Source organism: Cavia porcellus, unplaced genomic scaffold (assembly GCF_034190915.1).
Source record: "Cavia porcellus strain 051 isolate PalLab524CR breed Dunkin Hartley unplaced genomic scaffold, mCavPor4.1 scaffold_6, whole genome shotgun sequence".
Lineage (NCBI taxonomy): Eukaryota > Metazoa > Chordata > Mammalia > Rodentia > Caviidae > Cavia > Cavia porcellus.
Window position 1 is genome coordinate 78,477,756 of NW_026947489.1, and position 14,172 is coordinate 78,491,927.

Below are 14,172 nucleotides of genomic sequence, written 5' to 3' on the forward strand. Positions count from 1 at the left end.
AGCCATCCTAACTAATTATATTATACATAAACATATGAGCAACATGTAAGACTGACAACTATATTTCTGACTAGTTTTCTAGCTGCATATTTATTCAAATTACAGGCAAGGCAATCTGAGATAAATTATAGGTCAGTTTTCACAAGAAATGACTAACATAAACAAGTTAGTGCAAAAGAAAAACCCCAAATCATAAGATCACATGCAACTTGTAAGGTGTTTTGTTCCTACTTAGGACTGAAAAATAAATCAATAGAGTGATCGAAAATAATATTCTTTTAATCTGCATGTCATAACCCATTATTGGATTCTGAGATATGTTAGTGAGTTCATATGCATTTTTAGAAAATGAAATAGAACAGGTTAGAAGAAATAATATTACAACATATTACAAGATCAAGTATTGTTTTGTGGAAGTGTTTTAGTTTTATGTACACAACATACATGTATATAAACAATTACAAGGTATTTCATATTATACTTTTATTTTAGGTTGCTACTGAAATAAAGTTTGGAAAATACCATGATCTAGAAAAGTGACAGCAAACCAATAGCCTGCATGCTGGAGGCTGTTTGTATCTGGAGAGCTCTAATGGGTTCTAGCACTGATCCACAATCTACCAGGAAGACAAGCTTATTTTCTCAGAATGGGAGCAACACTAGGAAGAACATAAAAAAGTTTTTGTAACATTATCCAGTCCAAAGGTCATTTGAGATGTTATATAAATATATATAGTATATATAGTATTCAATTTTTTCAGGCAATAAGAATTTGTTTATTTTATTTTATTTTATTTTTGTCTTTTTCTTTTTTATTGGTACCAGGGATCGAACTCATGACTGCCTGCTTGCAAGGCAGGCGCTTATGCCACTGAGCTAAATCCCCAGCCCAAGAATTCATTAAGGCAGATGATGTGGTGCACACTTGTAATCTCAGCACTACAGAGGCTGAGACAAAAGGATCGCAGAGAATTTGAGGCCAACCTGAGCTATCTGTTGAGTTCAAGACCAATCTGAACGATGTAGCAAGAACTGTCTTAACACATAAAACAAAACAAACAAAGCAAGAATTCAATATTTTAAAAAGCTTATTATTTACTTCTAAATAGCAAGCATGAGTGTATGTGCTGGAAACAGAAAACCAAATACAAGAAAAATCTCTGCCCTGATAAAGTTTAATCTCTATAGCAAGCATGAGTGTATGTGCCAGAAACAGAAAATCAAATACAAGAAAAATTTCTGCCCTGAGGAAGTTTAAACTCTGCCAATGATAAGTAGCTGTGGTTTCCAATTCTAGGCTAAGTGCTTTACATACTTCTCTCTTGACCCTCACAATCCTTTGAAGTAGGTAACACTTACCTTCACTTTACATATGTAGGAACTAAGACTTAAACATATTTATTTACAGTGATTCTGGGAAGATGGCAGAATAGAAAGCAGCAAAGTAAAAAGCCTTGCTGAGAGAAACAGCCCAGATGCTGAAATATAGCATTCTGGAGAAGACCAGAAATAAAGAAATGGATCCCCTCGACACAGGAATAAACTAAAGTGAGAATTAAAGCCCACAGAGTGAATAAAAAAAAAAAAAAAGAAAGAAAGAAAGAAAAGAAAAACTTAAACAGAAGGTGGAAGCCAGATGCGCTTTCACCAGAGCCAGTCACACTGTGGGAAAAGTGCCACTGGGATCCGGAGATGCATGGTCACAGTGAAGCAGTGGGTTAGCAACCCTGAAGGCCTCAGCAGAAAAACACAGTGACAGAGGGAAGCAGCGGACCAGAAAACTGCAGTGGCTGGAAGCAAGTGTGGGGGACTCAGTCCTCCCGCACGTGGGCAACTGGCCAGGCACCATTTTGAAATTGAGCAGGATAAGCCAGGAACCAGAACTGCAGCCGGCTTCATTCAGCCACTCTTAGTGCACAGCAGATTGGTGAAAATTGTGTGGACTGAGTCCTGCCCCTATGCACAATCCAATAGCCAAGGCTGAGGTTTCCCTAAAGCTAACAGTAACCGCCACCTGCAAGGGCACACATTAACTTGTTAGTGTTGACTTCCAGTGGGTAACAAGCTCAAAAGGGAGGGCCCAGCCCCTGCTTATACTCTAGTAGTCACCAGCAGATTGGGGAAACAGCAGAAATCTCTAGTCAATTATAACCAATACAGGAATTGTTGGGGACCCTGCTACCTACTTATCTGAAAGAAACCAGGAACATGACAAGAGGAAGAAATAAAAGGCAGTCTCCAGTCTCCAACCCAAGCAGTACTGGTCCAGGAGAGGTAAACACAGAAGAGATCGGGAGTCACCACCTGCAGTTTCTGAAGCAACAGCATCTGACATGAAGAAACAACTTCATGAAACTATAAAAGAACTTAAAACAGAAATACTAATACAAGTAAAGGAAGAATTAACAAAAATAATAAAAGAAATGCCAAGCACCCCTTAAGAAGACACAGATGGAAGAATAAAGGAGCACAGAAAAAAGAGGGAAACTTTCAATTAAGATATAAAAAAAAAACTTAGAATACATGAAACAGTTTCAAGTAGATTACCAGGAAATTAAAAATTCCATTGAAAGCTGGCAAAACTGCTTGAAGAAACTAAAGATAGACAATCAGGCCTTAAAGACAGGTTTGCAGCTTGCTACCATGAAAGGAAAGATCTCTTAAAAACAACAAGGAACCAGGAAGTAACAATACAAAGGCTAAAAGATGACAAGAGGATCTATAACTTAAGAATAAAGAATGTGAGTGAAGAAGCAGGGGTAAACACAAATGAAATACAAAAGCTATTTACAGAAATAATTAAAGAAAACTTCCCAAGCATAGGAAAAGGAAATGATATTCAGATACATGAGGCATACAGAACTCCAGCCAGCTATAAGCAAAATAGAGCTACACCCAGACATATAAGATGATCCCAGAAATTCAACACAAGAACAGAATATTAAAAGCTGTCAGAGAAAAGAAACAGATCACCTATAAAGGAAAACCCATCAGAATTATGGCAGACTTCTTGACACAAACCATCAAATCAAGAAGAGCTTGATTTCCAAGCTCTGAAAGAAAGTAACTTCCAACCCAGATTGATGGACCTGTAAAACTAGCTCTCAAAATTAATGGAGACACAAGATGTTTCCATGACAAAGAGAAACTGTGGGAGTTCATGACTACCAATCCAACCCTACAAAAAGTACTGAAGGACATTCTAGAGAGAAAAAAGACCATGGTTTCAGGAACAGTGGCAGAAGAGGCTCACGAACAGGGCAGAATGAAGGGGAAAAGTAGACAACCAATTGCAGAAAAATAGCATGGCAGAGATGAGGCAGAGAAGGTTGGCCATAATTACTAATATAGATGACCTCGATACACTAATAAAAAGAAACACAGGCGGAGTGGATCAGGAGATAGGGTCCATCAAGATGCTCTATATAAGAAATATAATTAATCTGAAAGAGGGTTTATGTATTGAAAGTCAAATATGAGAAACTAATGCTCTATGTGATAGGGAACCAGATAAAAGTGGGGGTAGCTCTCCCATCCATTGCAATGGTTGCAGATGGGTTGGAAAGAGGAAACACTTTTATACAATGGAGAACTACTAGGCTCTTGTAGGTAAGTGGATACAACTTGAGATCATGCTCAGGGGTAAAAAGGTTCAGAATCCTTAGGTAAATAGCTGGTTGTCTCCCTAATCTAAAAACTAAAGGAGTTAGTGGGATACAAAATGTACAATGCACCCCGTGAAAGTGAAAGGGGAGGAATTGTCTAAAAAGTGAAGGCAGTGGACACTGTTAATTTTGCATCATGATTTGAAACCCATATTGTTTTCATCCTTCTGTTTAGTTTTATTCTGTTCCAGTTTGTCCACCTGTACTAGATTTGATGGCATGGACAGCTATTCCAAAGATAGCAGGATATACTATGGTAACCATTTCTTATTTCCTATTAACTTAATTTGAAGCCCTGTATTGCTTTCACTCTCGTTTTGACTGATTTTATTTGAATCTGTTTTGTTTGATTGCTGTCTTGTCTTGACTGATTTATTTGAATCTATTTTGTTTGATAATATCAAGTCTGAAGGTATGGGCAACTACTTTGAAGACAGTAAGATTCACTATGATACCCATTCTAGTAGCCTTCTTTTGAAGTCCTATAATGTCTCCAATGGTTTGTTTTTATTTTGTTCTGTACTGTTATGTTCAATTTTATTATGCCTGATGATATGGGCAATTCTATTGAAGATAACAAGAGCCATTATGGTAACGACTGTTGATCACTTTGTACTTTGATTTTAAGTCATGTACTATGTCCATCCTTTTGTTTTGACTGATCCCATTTTGTTTTCTCTCATTTGGTTTATTCTCTTCAAAATAAAAAAATAAAATAAAATAAAGATATTTATTTACATGTTCAAGTCCATCTTTCTCTTTCTTGCTCGCTCTCAGACACATGTGCACATATACAGACCTACACAAGGCAGAGTTAAAATTCAAACCCAGTTTCAAGCTAGTGGGATGCCAACGTTGTACTCTTACCCACTACTCTATACTGCCTTTCAGTGTCTACTTGTAGGAAAATAAAATGAAACAATATTCTGCCCAAGAATATCTAAAATCTGCACAGAACTGTGACTCTTAGTCAAATAATATCAATTATACATAGTCTGGAGGTTCTTGCTCTTTTTTAAATTGAGAGAGGGTAATTCTTAAAAAGTGATCTAAAACTGCAGTTCAGCTTTACTAATATGTTTTGGAATATAAATACTAAACCATTGGCTTGATATAAATGTTAAGATTTGTATATCTTCAAAATTGTGAGGAAAAAAAAAAAAGAACAGTAGCCAAAAGGCATACAGTTCAGCACATTCAGGTGTTTTAGAAAAGGCTCCTTGCTCCATGAACATGTCCAGTGCAGGCTCCAACAATCATGGGGCTTTGGCAGGTAAGTATGACTATTCACAAGCCTTATTAGGACAGTCATTTCCTACTGGAGCCTGCATGCTTGCAAGGCGTGTTGAGGGAAGCAAGGTTCACCTAGACAGCTGGATATGCTGAATCAGCTGTGGCAGTGAAGAAGGTGAAGGCACAGGGGTCAGAACACTCCACATTCCACACTACTGAGAGCCTGTGTGATCCTCCCAAGCAGGAACTATTTCTGTTTTGCTCCCACTGTAACCAAATACAGAATATGGGCCGTGGCAGGTACTCAGTGAATGTTTACTAAATGAATAGTTACATAAGTTGTTTCTTCTTTCAGGCTTTCAAATGTCTATCAAGATCAATAAACTCACTTTCAGCCCTAAAAGTATGCATTTCTTTGAGCTAGAATTACTAAAAACATCACAAAATCTGTAAGATCACTCTGGGACATCTAGATTTGAATATGTGTTGAGTCATAAGGTTTCACAACATCCTACTGCGGTTCTGTGTAAGATAAACAACATGAGTTTGCCCTGTTGAAACTACTGGAAACATAGCTCCTCTTCAAGGAGAAACTGTTTGATATTTACTAATATATGAAGAGATGCAATTGTAGAAATAACAAAATACATCTGACCATTCAGATAAAATAGGAGAAAAGCTGATGCTTAAAAAACAGTTACAATGGTAGCAACAAAATTTAGCTTCTTCAGGAGTTTGAAGAATCAGAAAAATCTAATAAATGATTTAAACAATCTGTTTTTAATATCAAAGTATACTTACTTTCTTTGGAGGCAGAATATTTATTTTTCAAATAGGATGACATAAATTTATATTCCTAAATTGTCCATTAGCAATTATTTTTAAACTTTTGGAACTTTTGCAAAAAGGGAAACCAAATTACTTTTCAATCCATTCTTTTAAGTAACATCTCTAAATAATGAAGTGAACTAACTCACAAAAGGTTTACAGGTCTACAAGATTAGATATCATTAAATATATTCACTGAAGGTTGAAATGTGATGATTATTTATTAAAGTATAATCCTTTAATTGTAAATGTTTGAAAGGTTCCAAATCACCTCTGCTATGGGGAAAAGTTTGGCTTTTAAATAGTTCAAACATCTTTGTTGATGCTTGTATATACAAGAAACAGGTAGACTCTAGAAGAGGATCAGGAAATTCTACAAAGAGATCCTCAGACAGCTGGGCAGGAGGCACATTCCTGTCATCCCACTGCTCAGAAGGCTGAGAGGCAGGAGGATCACAAGTTCAAGGCCAGCGTGGGCTACATAGTAAAACCTTGTCACACACACACACACACACAGAACAAAAACAAAAACCAAAAAAAACCCTAAATACAGACTTACTATATGACCCAGCAATACTACTCCTTCCTACCTGTCTACGCAAAAGAATTGAAAACAAGGACTCTGATACTTGTCTAATGCCAGTTATGTGAAATATCTAGAATAGGCAAATTCAGAGATAAAAAGTAGATTAGAGGTTCTCAGTGTCAGAGGGTATTACTTAATGGTTGCAAAGTAGTTGGAGTGAGAAAAAGGTTCTGGAACCAGGTCGTGGTAACAGTTGCATGACATTATGAATAACTAATGCCACTGAATTCTACACTTAAAAATGTCTAAAACACCAAATTTTATGATACATAGTTTTACCAGAATTAAAAAAAAAAAAAAAGATTTCTATGGTCATTCCACAGATTAAAATATAAAAGTAAGTTGTACTTTTATATAAAAGAGATCTGATTGGCAGTCATGTTAACCAAGCTATTCAATTTAGCCATCTGTAGCTTGGCTTTGTTTGTCTCTTGATGTGATATGATATGGCTTATATAATGGTCTTGCTGGAAAATTAAACCTGATAATAAGAAGAAAATGACAACTACAGGATAGATAATGCTCCGTTGAACTGGTTTGTACTCTTTACAAGAGTCAAATGCCAGAGTTGAACCTTGATTGGATCCTGAACATGGAGAAAAAGGAGTTGTAAAAGGTATTTTTGGATGTTAGCGGAGTTAGGAGTTATGAAGAGTGTGTGGGTTGATAGTACTGATGATTGCTGATTTCTTGATTATAGTAATGGTATACATTTGTATAGCAGAATGTCCCTCTACTTGGGAAACACATACTGAGAAACTTACAGGTAAAGTGAAATCTACATGAAATCTATCACTTATTTTTGGCAAAAGATTATGCATGCACATATATACACATATAAAGGTCTGTGCTATATATGTGGAGGTGGAGAGGCAAACCAAATGGGTTAAGATAACTAAATTTAAATAAAGGATATAAAAGTGATCACATAGTCTTCTTTCACTTTTACTGTGCATTTCCAAATTGAAAATAGAAAAGTTGGCTATTCAAATTTGTTTTTGTTTTTGTGGTAGTGGGGCTTGAACTCTGGCCACTAAAATAGAAAAGTTGGCTATTCAAATTTGTTTTTGTTTTTGTGGTAGTGGGGCTTGAACTCTGGCCACTATACCACTGAGTTATATATCTCCAGCCCTTTTTATTTGACAGCCCTTTTAATTTCGAGATAGGGGTTTGCTAAATTGTCCAAGTTAGCCTTGAATTTAAGTCTCCTCCTGCCTCAGCCTCCTCAGTAGCTGGGACTGCAGATATCTGCCACTGATGCTGGGAAAAAAGTAAGAGATTCGCAAAAATCAGAATTCTATAAAGTTTCCTCTCTTCTGCTCAGAAGATAAATAAGAAAGTTAAATGAACAAGACAAAAAATATGGCAAATTCATTTTTGCATACCTTCTACATCATACCAGTGTGCACCATTTGTGATTCCATCTTTGAAAGTCTCATCTTCATCTCCTGGACAATGAGGTTCACCAGTTTTCATTATTGGGTGATTTGAAGCATAAGCTTTTGCCAAGTATTTAAAGACTTCATCATCTGAGGTTTTGCTATAGATCCCAGTGGCTTGATGCTCTGGTGAATCATCAAAAGGATAGCTTGCTACCACAGAGCCACCATGAAGATTTCCAGAAAGCACAAACCTTTGGAAACATAATCAAATTTCGTATCACTGAAAACACGCAGAGAAAACACTATTCATTTAAAAATTCTACATCTTTCATAAATGAATTCAGCCACTTTCTTCTTCCTTTTCCTCCTCCTTTTCCCCATTCTCTCATGCAGAGGACTGAACTCCACTTGGTAAATGCTCTATCACTGAGCTTTATCCCTAGCTCCATAAGTGAACTCAAATATCTCTTGGAGAATTAGAAGATAGCTCTATCAGTTGTTATAAGCAGACCATAACTAACAGCAACAACAACAAAGAAAATATCAATTTAAAATTTCAAACAAGGGCAAGTAATAAAACAGCATAAATCAATGTTTCAGGACATATATTTAAGAAATTTCAGCCTGTAATCCCAGCACCCAGGAGGCTGAGACAGAAAGATCACTATGAGTTCAAGACCAGCCTGCACTACACAGAGAGACCTTGTCACAAAAAACAAAAAAGAAAAAGAAGAGGAAATTCCATTCACGTATGAGCTTGAACTGTATAACTCACAAGTATTCAACCTTCTTTTAACCTACAAAAATAACAATTTCATTTTAGTCCAACTTAATTAAATCTCATAATGTATCAATTTCATAAAAATAGCTGGTTGGTATAAATAAATATTTGTTAGCATATGAGTTAGGGTAATAACTTTTATGGCTTGTATTTTTGCTGCTGTCTAAAGAGAATTAAGAAAAGGAGTTTAATATAAAAGAGAATGTATTTTGTCTTACTCCAGTTCCACAAAATACCTGTACTAAATTCACAGTTTTAAGAAAAAGCCACAGTACAGAAAATTCAGGAAAAACAAAAACAACCTGACATAATAAGCTGCTTTCTGGGAAAAACAATACAACATTGTCTAACAAAGACCAGTTCTCCATTCAACTAAGGTTCCTGATTAGGACATAAAAGATAAATGGACATGGAGACAAAACTGCTCTTTTAAAACAAACAAAAATTTTAAAAATGTTTCTTGTTTAAGCAAGATCAGTCCCATTCCAAGAGGAGATAATGAAATTACTTGCAACACAGAATCTGTTCATCAGAAGAAAGAATTTAGCTAACCTGACTGTGATTAAACACTAAAAGGGACTACAAAAAGAGACTAGTATAATACCAATGTAATTTTAATCAGCACCCTTCCAGACACCAGAGGATGCCATTTGGTACAGTGGCAACAGCATCAGCACTGGAGCCAGGCAAATACAGGTAAGAACATTCAGTCTCCCACATCTGCAGCTCAATAGTAATATAAACTAAAATTTGATAAACCTCAGTTTTCCTCTCACTTGTAAAATTGAGTTATGAAAACCAAATAAGACAACACAAGTAAAGATGTCCTAGAGCAATGACTGCTTTACAGGTCCTGCTCAACAAATGTTTATTTCTTTAGCAGTATCTAACACCTTGTTTAGGGATCACTGCCACGTAGATTTACCACTCTGTTCCCCATTTCCACTGCCAGTCCTGGACAGAATAATACAGAAACAAACAGTAATTATATATTCTAACTCTAGCCTAGCCACTTGTTCCTCACTGCTAAGGCATTAACAATTTACTGTTTGCATTTCTAAAATAATTTACTTTTCTATCCACTGACCCTGAAGCTGTAACAAGGCTGGCCCAATTCAGATAACCTATTTATCATCAAATATTTTTTCAGTATCAAAATATTGTTTTCGATATTGTGCAAAATCCAAGATCCTCTTCTAAATGTTTTGCAGTTTGTTCAACATATCTTGTAACGCTTCTTAGAAACTTCTTTATAAAAGTTTGACGAGCACCTTTAGAACAATGAAATATTTGTATAATCTACTTGAAGATTAAAATTCATTTTAATTAGTGTCTTTGCTCTATCTATATAGTTTTTGAGATAGCAAAATTCCAACAAGGCAGATTTTAAAAGAAAGTAACACTTATCACAGTAGCTAAAAGATTACTTTTAAGTATTCTGTCAAACCAACTCTACAAAAGTATTTCTCTTATTTGACTTCATTATCATATACATTCCTTGCCTAAGATTTAAAGTGGGAGTATAGCTCAGTGGTAGAGCACTTGCCTAGCTTGTACAAGTCCTTCCTCTTAATTCTCAACACACACACACACACACACAAAGTGGCTGCTAAATATTATAAATACTATTAATATTAAAAATTAATCCTACCTGGGTTATGTTCACTCAATAATCCTACAGATAACTTTAAAAATTAAGAGAAGCTGATGTCTGAAAAACTAAAACAATTCATAAAATTATAAGTAAATATATTCAAGCACCACAAGACATTGCGCCAACCCCTAACACTATGATAATGGTCTCCACAAACATATCCAAGTGCTAGGGTAAAAGGCTCTAATCCTGAGTGCCACCAAAAAAGTTTTTAAAAGAACACAAAAATTCATTCATATGGTAATTCCTTCATCTCTAAGTAAATTTATTCAATGAACACTGCTGTGTCAAAAATGTGGAGGTCAAATAAACTACAGAATCTGCAATGATGCAGTTTCAGTAGTTTCTATTTTCCTAAGTACTTTTCCTGAATTACCAATAGTACAAAAACATCGTTCAGGTGATGTATAAAACAAAAATAAATAAATAAATAACCTTTATTTTCCTAAATTGGAGGAAATTGTAACATATTCCAAATAACAAATTTTTTTTTTTTTTTTTTTTTTTTTTTTTTTGGTATTGGGATCAAACTCATGACCTCACACTTGCCAGGCAGGTGCTTATGCCACTGAGCTAAATAACAAAAGTTATTTCTAATATAACTGGATTAAATAGGATATAATGAAATTACTCAAACGATTTTTTTCCCCAATCCAACAGTTGAAAATGGTAGTTTTCTTAAACAGACTGACTTTTGGGTTTTTCTTTTTTCTGTCCTATCTATGACTCTATTTTGGCATCCATCTCAAATTGTGTATGTGTGTACACAAATTTTTAATTTTGTGAACATTCATATATCAATGCCCTTTGCTACTGATTAATCACTAAAGAAGATGCATTTTTAATTAAAATTTGAAAACGGAGGCTATTGATGAATATATTTTTTAACCCCATATAATCATCTAATTTTCCCTTTTGACTACAGTTACATTTTTGATTAGGGTAGTCTACTGCCACAAAACAAAATGACTCTATATAATACCAACAGACTCACATATGCTTTTGAAAGTCACATGAACTAAACTGGGTGTGTGGTGCACTCCTGTAATCCCAGTACTTGGGAGGCTGAGGCAGTTGGATCATTGCAAGTTTGAGACCAGCCTGGGCTACAAAGTGAGCCCAAGGCTAGTCTGAACCACACAGAGAGACTCTGTCTCAAAAAGACAAAAAATAAAATAAAAATAAAAGGTCACACAAACTATGATTGAACCAGACCATCACTCATAATCATTAAATACTAATGATATGAAAGAGCTAACTAGAGAGTGAATTTTTTGGTTCCAGACTTAAAGTTTAAGGCTTTCAATGTAGCCTCAAGGTGACGTACACTAAAAAAAATTTTTCATTTTTGGTTGTAGCAGAATTAATACTGATGAGAAAAATCACTGCCAGGGTCATGATGGAGCATTTTAAACTCTTAAGCAATGGAAACTGCATTTCATGTATCATCTCAAAAAAGCCATGGCAGTCACAGCTTCTGACAATGTGTTATATCAATTTTATATAGATGTTCAGAGGTCATAATAAGGTCATCTTCAAAAGAAAAATATCTTCCTTGAAAGTGTATATTAAGTTAAATACAAGGACTCTTCTAAAGGGGAGTGAAGTGAAAGGAGGAAGATAAAAAACAATCTGGAACTGTTGTAATGCCCATCAATCTTCTAGACAGCGTCATGTCTGAAATCTTGTAGAAGAAACGATTCTGAGTCTCAAAGGAAAAACTTTGTTCATTGTTATTTCTACCTTTACTGACACTCAGAAATATTTAAATCAAGATGGAAAGGTCATTGCTTCAAAAGCCTTAAGAAGACAAAACAAAAATGTTGACACAGTGGCAAAACTGATGCTTTGAATAGGAGAGGTGCAAGCTTATTTCAGACACTATTCCATTTGGAGTAGTTCCTTCTTTTATTCCTCTCTTTCTCTTTGCTATAAATCCTATCTCTTCCAGATTCTCTTCCACAGGACAGTCATATTATATTGCCTGAGGGAATAGATTCTGTAAACTTTAACTGGGTAAACATTCCTTATATACTAATTTCTTGAGGTCCCCATCTTCTTTTTAATTTTTTAAATCCCACACAATGCTTACTAACACTCAAGACGTGTATTAAGTGACAGTCACTTTAATTGACACAGCACCAGAAACCCTCCATAAACTGTCTAAAATGAAGCAGCTTATGGATCTGTGCAAATTCTCCAGCCAAGTCCAAATGCCTCTTAGCAGAACCAGAGGTAAAGACTGGAAGACAACCAGTTTCTGTCAAATAATGAGAAGATCCTCAGGGTGTCCTTTACACTTCTGGGCTACAGTCTTTCTCCCTAGTCTGTAAGAGCAGACTAAGACTCAGACTGCTTGAGTCTAAAACTAAGCCAACACTTCCCTCGCTAAGTAAATTAAACCAATCTGACCCTCAATTTCCCCGAATGCAAAACCAGAATGAGTGGTGTCTGTGTCAGCAGGTTGTGGCCAACATCAATGCGACAATGCAGTCACGCAAAGTGGTTCCCACAGTGCCTCTAGTAATAAAATAACAACACTGACAACTAACCTCTAAAATGAGTAAGATGATCTAGATCCTTAGGGGCTTATGTATCGCTTATAGTCTATGCCCAAGAGGTCAGGGTCCAGACAGGAGTCTCCCATTCATCCATGCGTTGAACAAATGTCAGCCTTTAGGCAGCGCTTCTTTGACAAATAGCGGTACCAGAAGGCTCTGGGAGCTGGGCCCTGTCCCTGTTTCAGGGTGTTACCCTCTCCCCTCACTATCTATACCCCTCCATCAGCAAGTATTGGTGGAGTGCCTACTGGGTGTGGGAACCAGCCTCTTGCCCTTGAAGGCTCATGTGGATGCAGGTGGTGGCACCGCAGCGACACTCACTTGTTCCTGCGGATCCAGTCAATGAGGGCTCGCACTTCGGGCACCTCGTCCAGGGAGGGGGGCTCGCCCGTGCTGAACTGGTCGGGGAAGCTGCGGTTGAGGTCGCGGCCCCTGCTGTTGTCGCGGCCGCTGGTCCCGCAGTCGCCCTCGCGGGAGCGCTCGAAGCCGTCGGGGTTGAGGCTGGGCAGTACATATACATCAGTGGTGTTGAGCAGGCGGACGAGCCGCGGATCCCCGCGGCGGTAGCCGGCGGCCAGCTCTCGGGCCAGGTAGACCAGCACCTGGCGCGACACGGTCTCGTCGCCGTGCATGTTGCCCACTAGCTTCACCTGCGGCCGGCCCGGCACCAGCGGCCCCGCAGCGTCCGGCCCCGCCGCGTCGCCGTCAGGGAGCAGCGGCCCCAGACCGGCCGTGAGGCGTAGCACCCACAGCGGCCGGCCCTCCACCGAGCGGCCGATGCTGAAGAGGCGGGCCAGGCCGGGGGGCCCCGCGGCCGCCGCCTCCCTCAGCGCCTTGCCCAGCTCCTCTTCGTGATAGTAGCGGTCGAACTGGCCCTCGGCGCCCGCACTCGTTGTCGTGGTCGCCTCCGCCTTCTTGATGTGCGCCGCCCAGGCCGGGCTCCTCGGCAGCAGCAGCAGCAGCAAGCATAGCAGAAGCGGGAGGCGCTCCAACCTCCAGGGCGGCCGCGAGTCCCGACCGCTCGCCATCTTCCAGCCGCTCCGCTAAGCCCGGCTCCGCTCCCGCGGCTCCAAGCTCCGGGAGGCCGGGGCCAGCCGGATCCGCTCCGCGCCTAGCAACTCCATCCCGCCCTCCGACCGCAACCAATCGCGAACGACTCTGCTGTGACGTCACTCCAGGGGGCGGGCCATCCTTAAAGCGGCCGATTCTCTCTGGGCGTGCCTCTCCTGTACCAGTCCTAGACCTGTGTGGTGCTGTGTTCCTTCCCTGAGGTCTTCTCCCTCTCTGCTTTGCCTCCCTGTTTCCTGTTCTAACGTTTGCTCTTCTCTCAACTGGCAGTTCCTTCGTTGTGGCCTCTCCCTTAAATTGTTCTTTTTTCTGAGTACTCAGTAGCTCCCTTCCCCATCTTTGTCTTAGCTTTTCTCAGCTGGGTTTTAACGCTTAGAAATGAGAATCGGAAGCCTCCAAAGAAATCATAGCACT

The 14,172-nt window shown here is 38.5% G+C and overlaps 1 protein-coding gene across 1 annotated transcript in view; it reads right to left on the reverse strand.

Annotated features, from left to right (window-relative positions):
* Cpd (carboxypeptidase D) overlaps positions 1-13,807 on the reverse strand; it is a 69,271-nt gene extending 55,464 nt beyond the window's left edge. The window contains exons 1-2 of the mRNA XM_003469695.5: positions 13,012-13,807; positions 7,698-7,945 (exon numbers count right to left, since the gene is read on the reverse strand). Of these exons, the coding sequence (XP_003469743.2) occupies positions 7,698-7,945; positions 13,012-13,718 (955 nt within the window). The 5' untranslated portion in view covers positions 13,719-13,807. The remainder of the gene's footprint in view (positions 1-7,697; positions 7,946-13,011) is intronic.
* Positions 13,808-14,172: the final 365 nt, after the last annotated feature.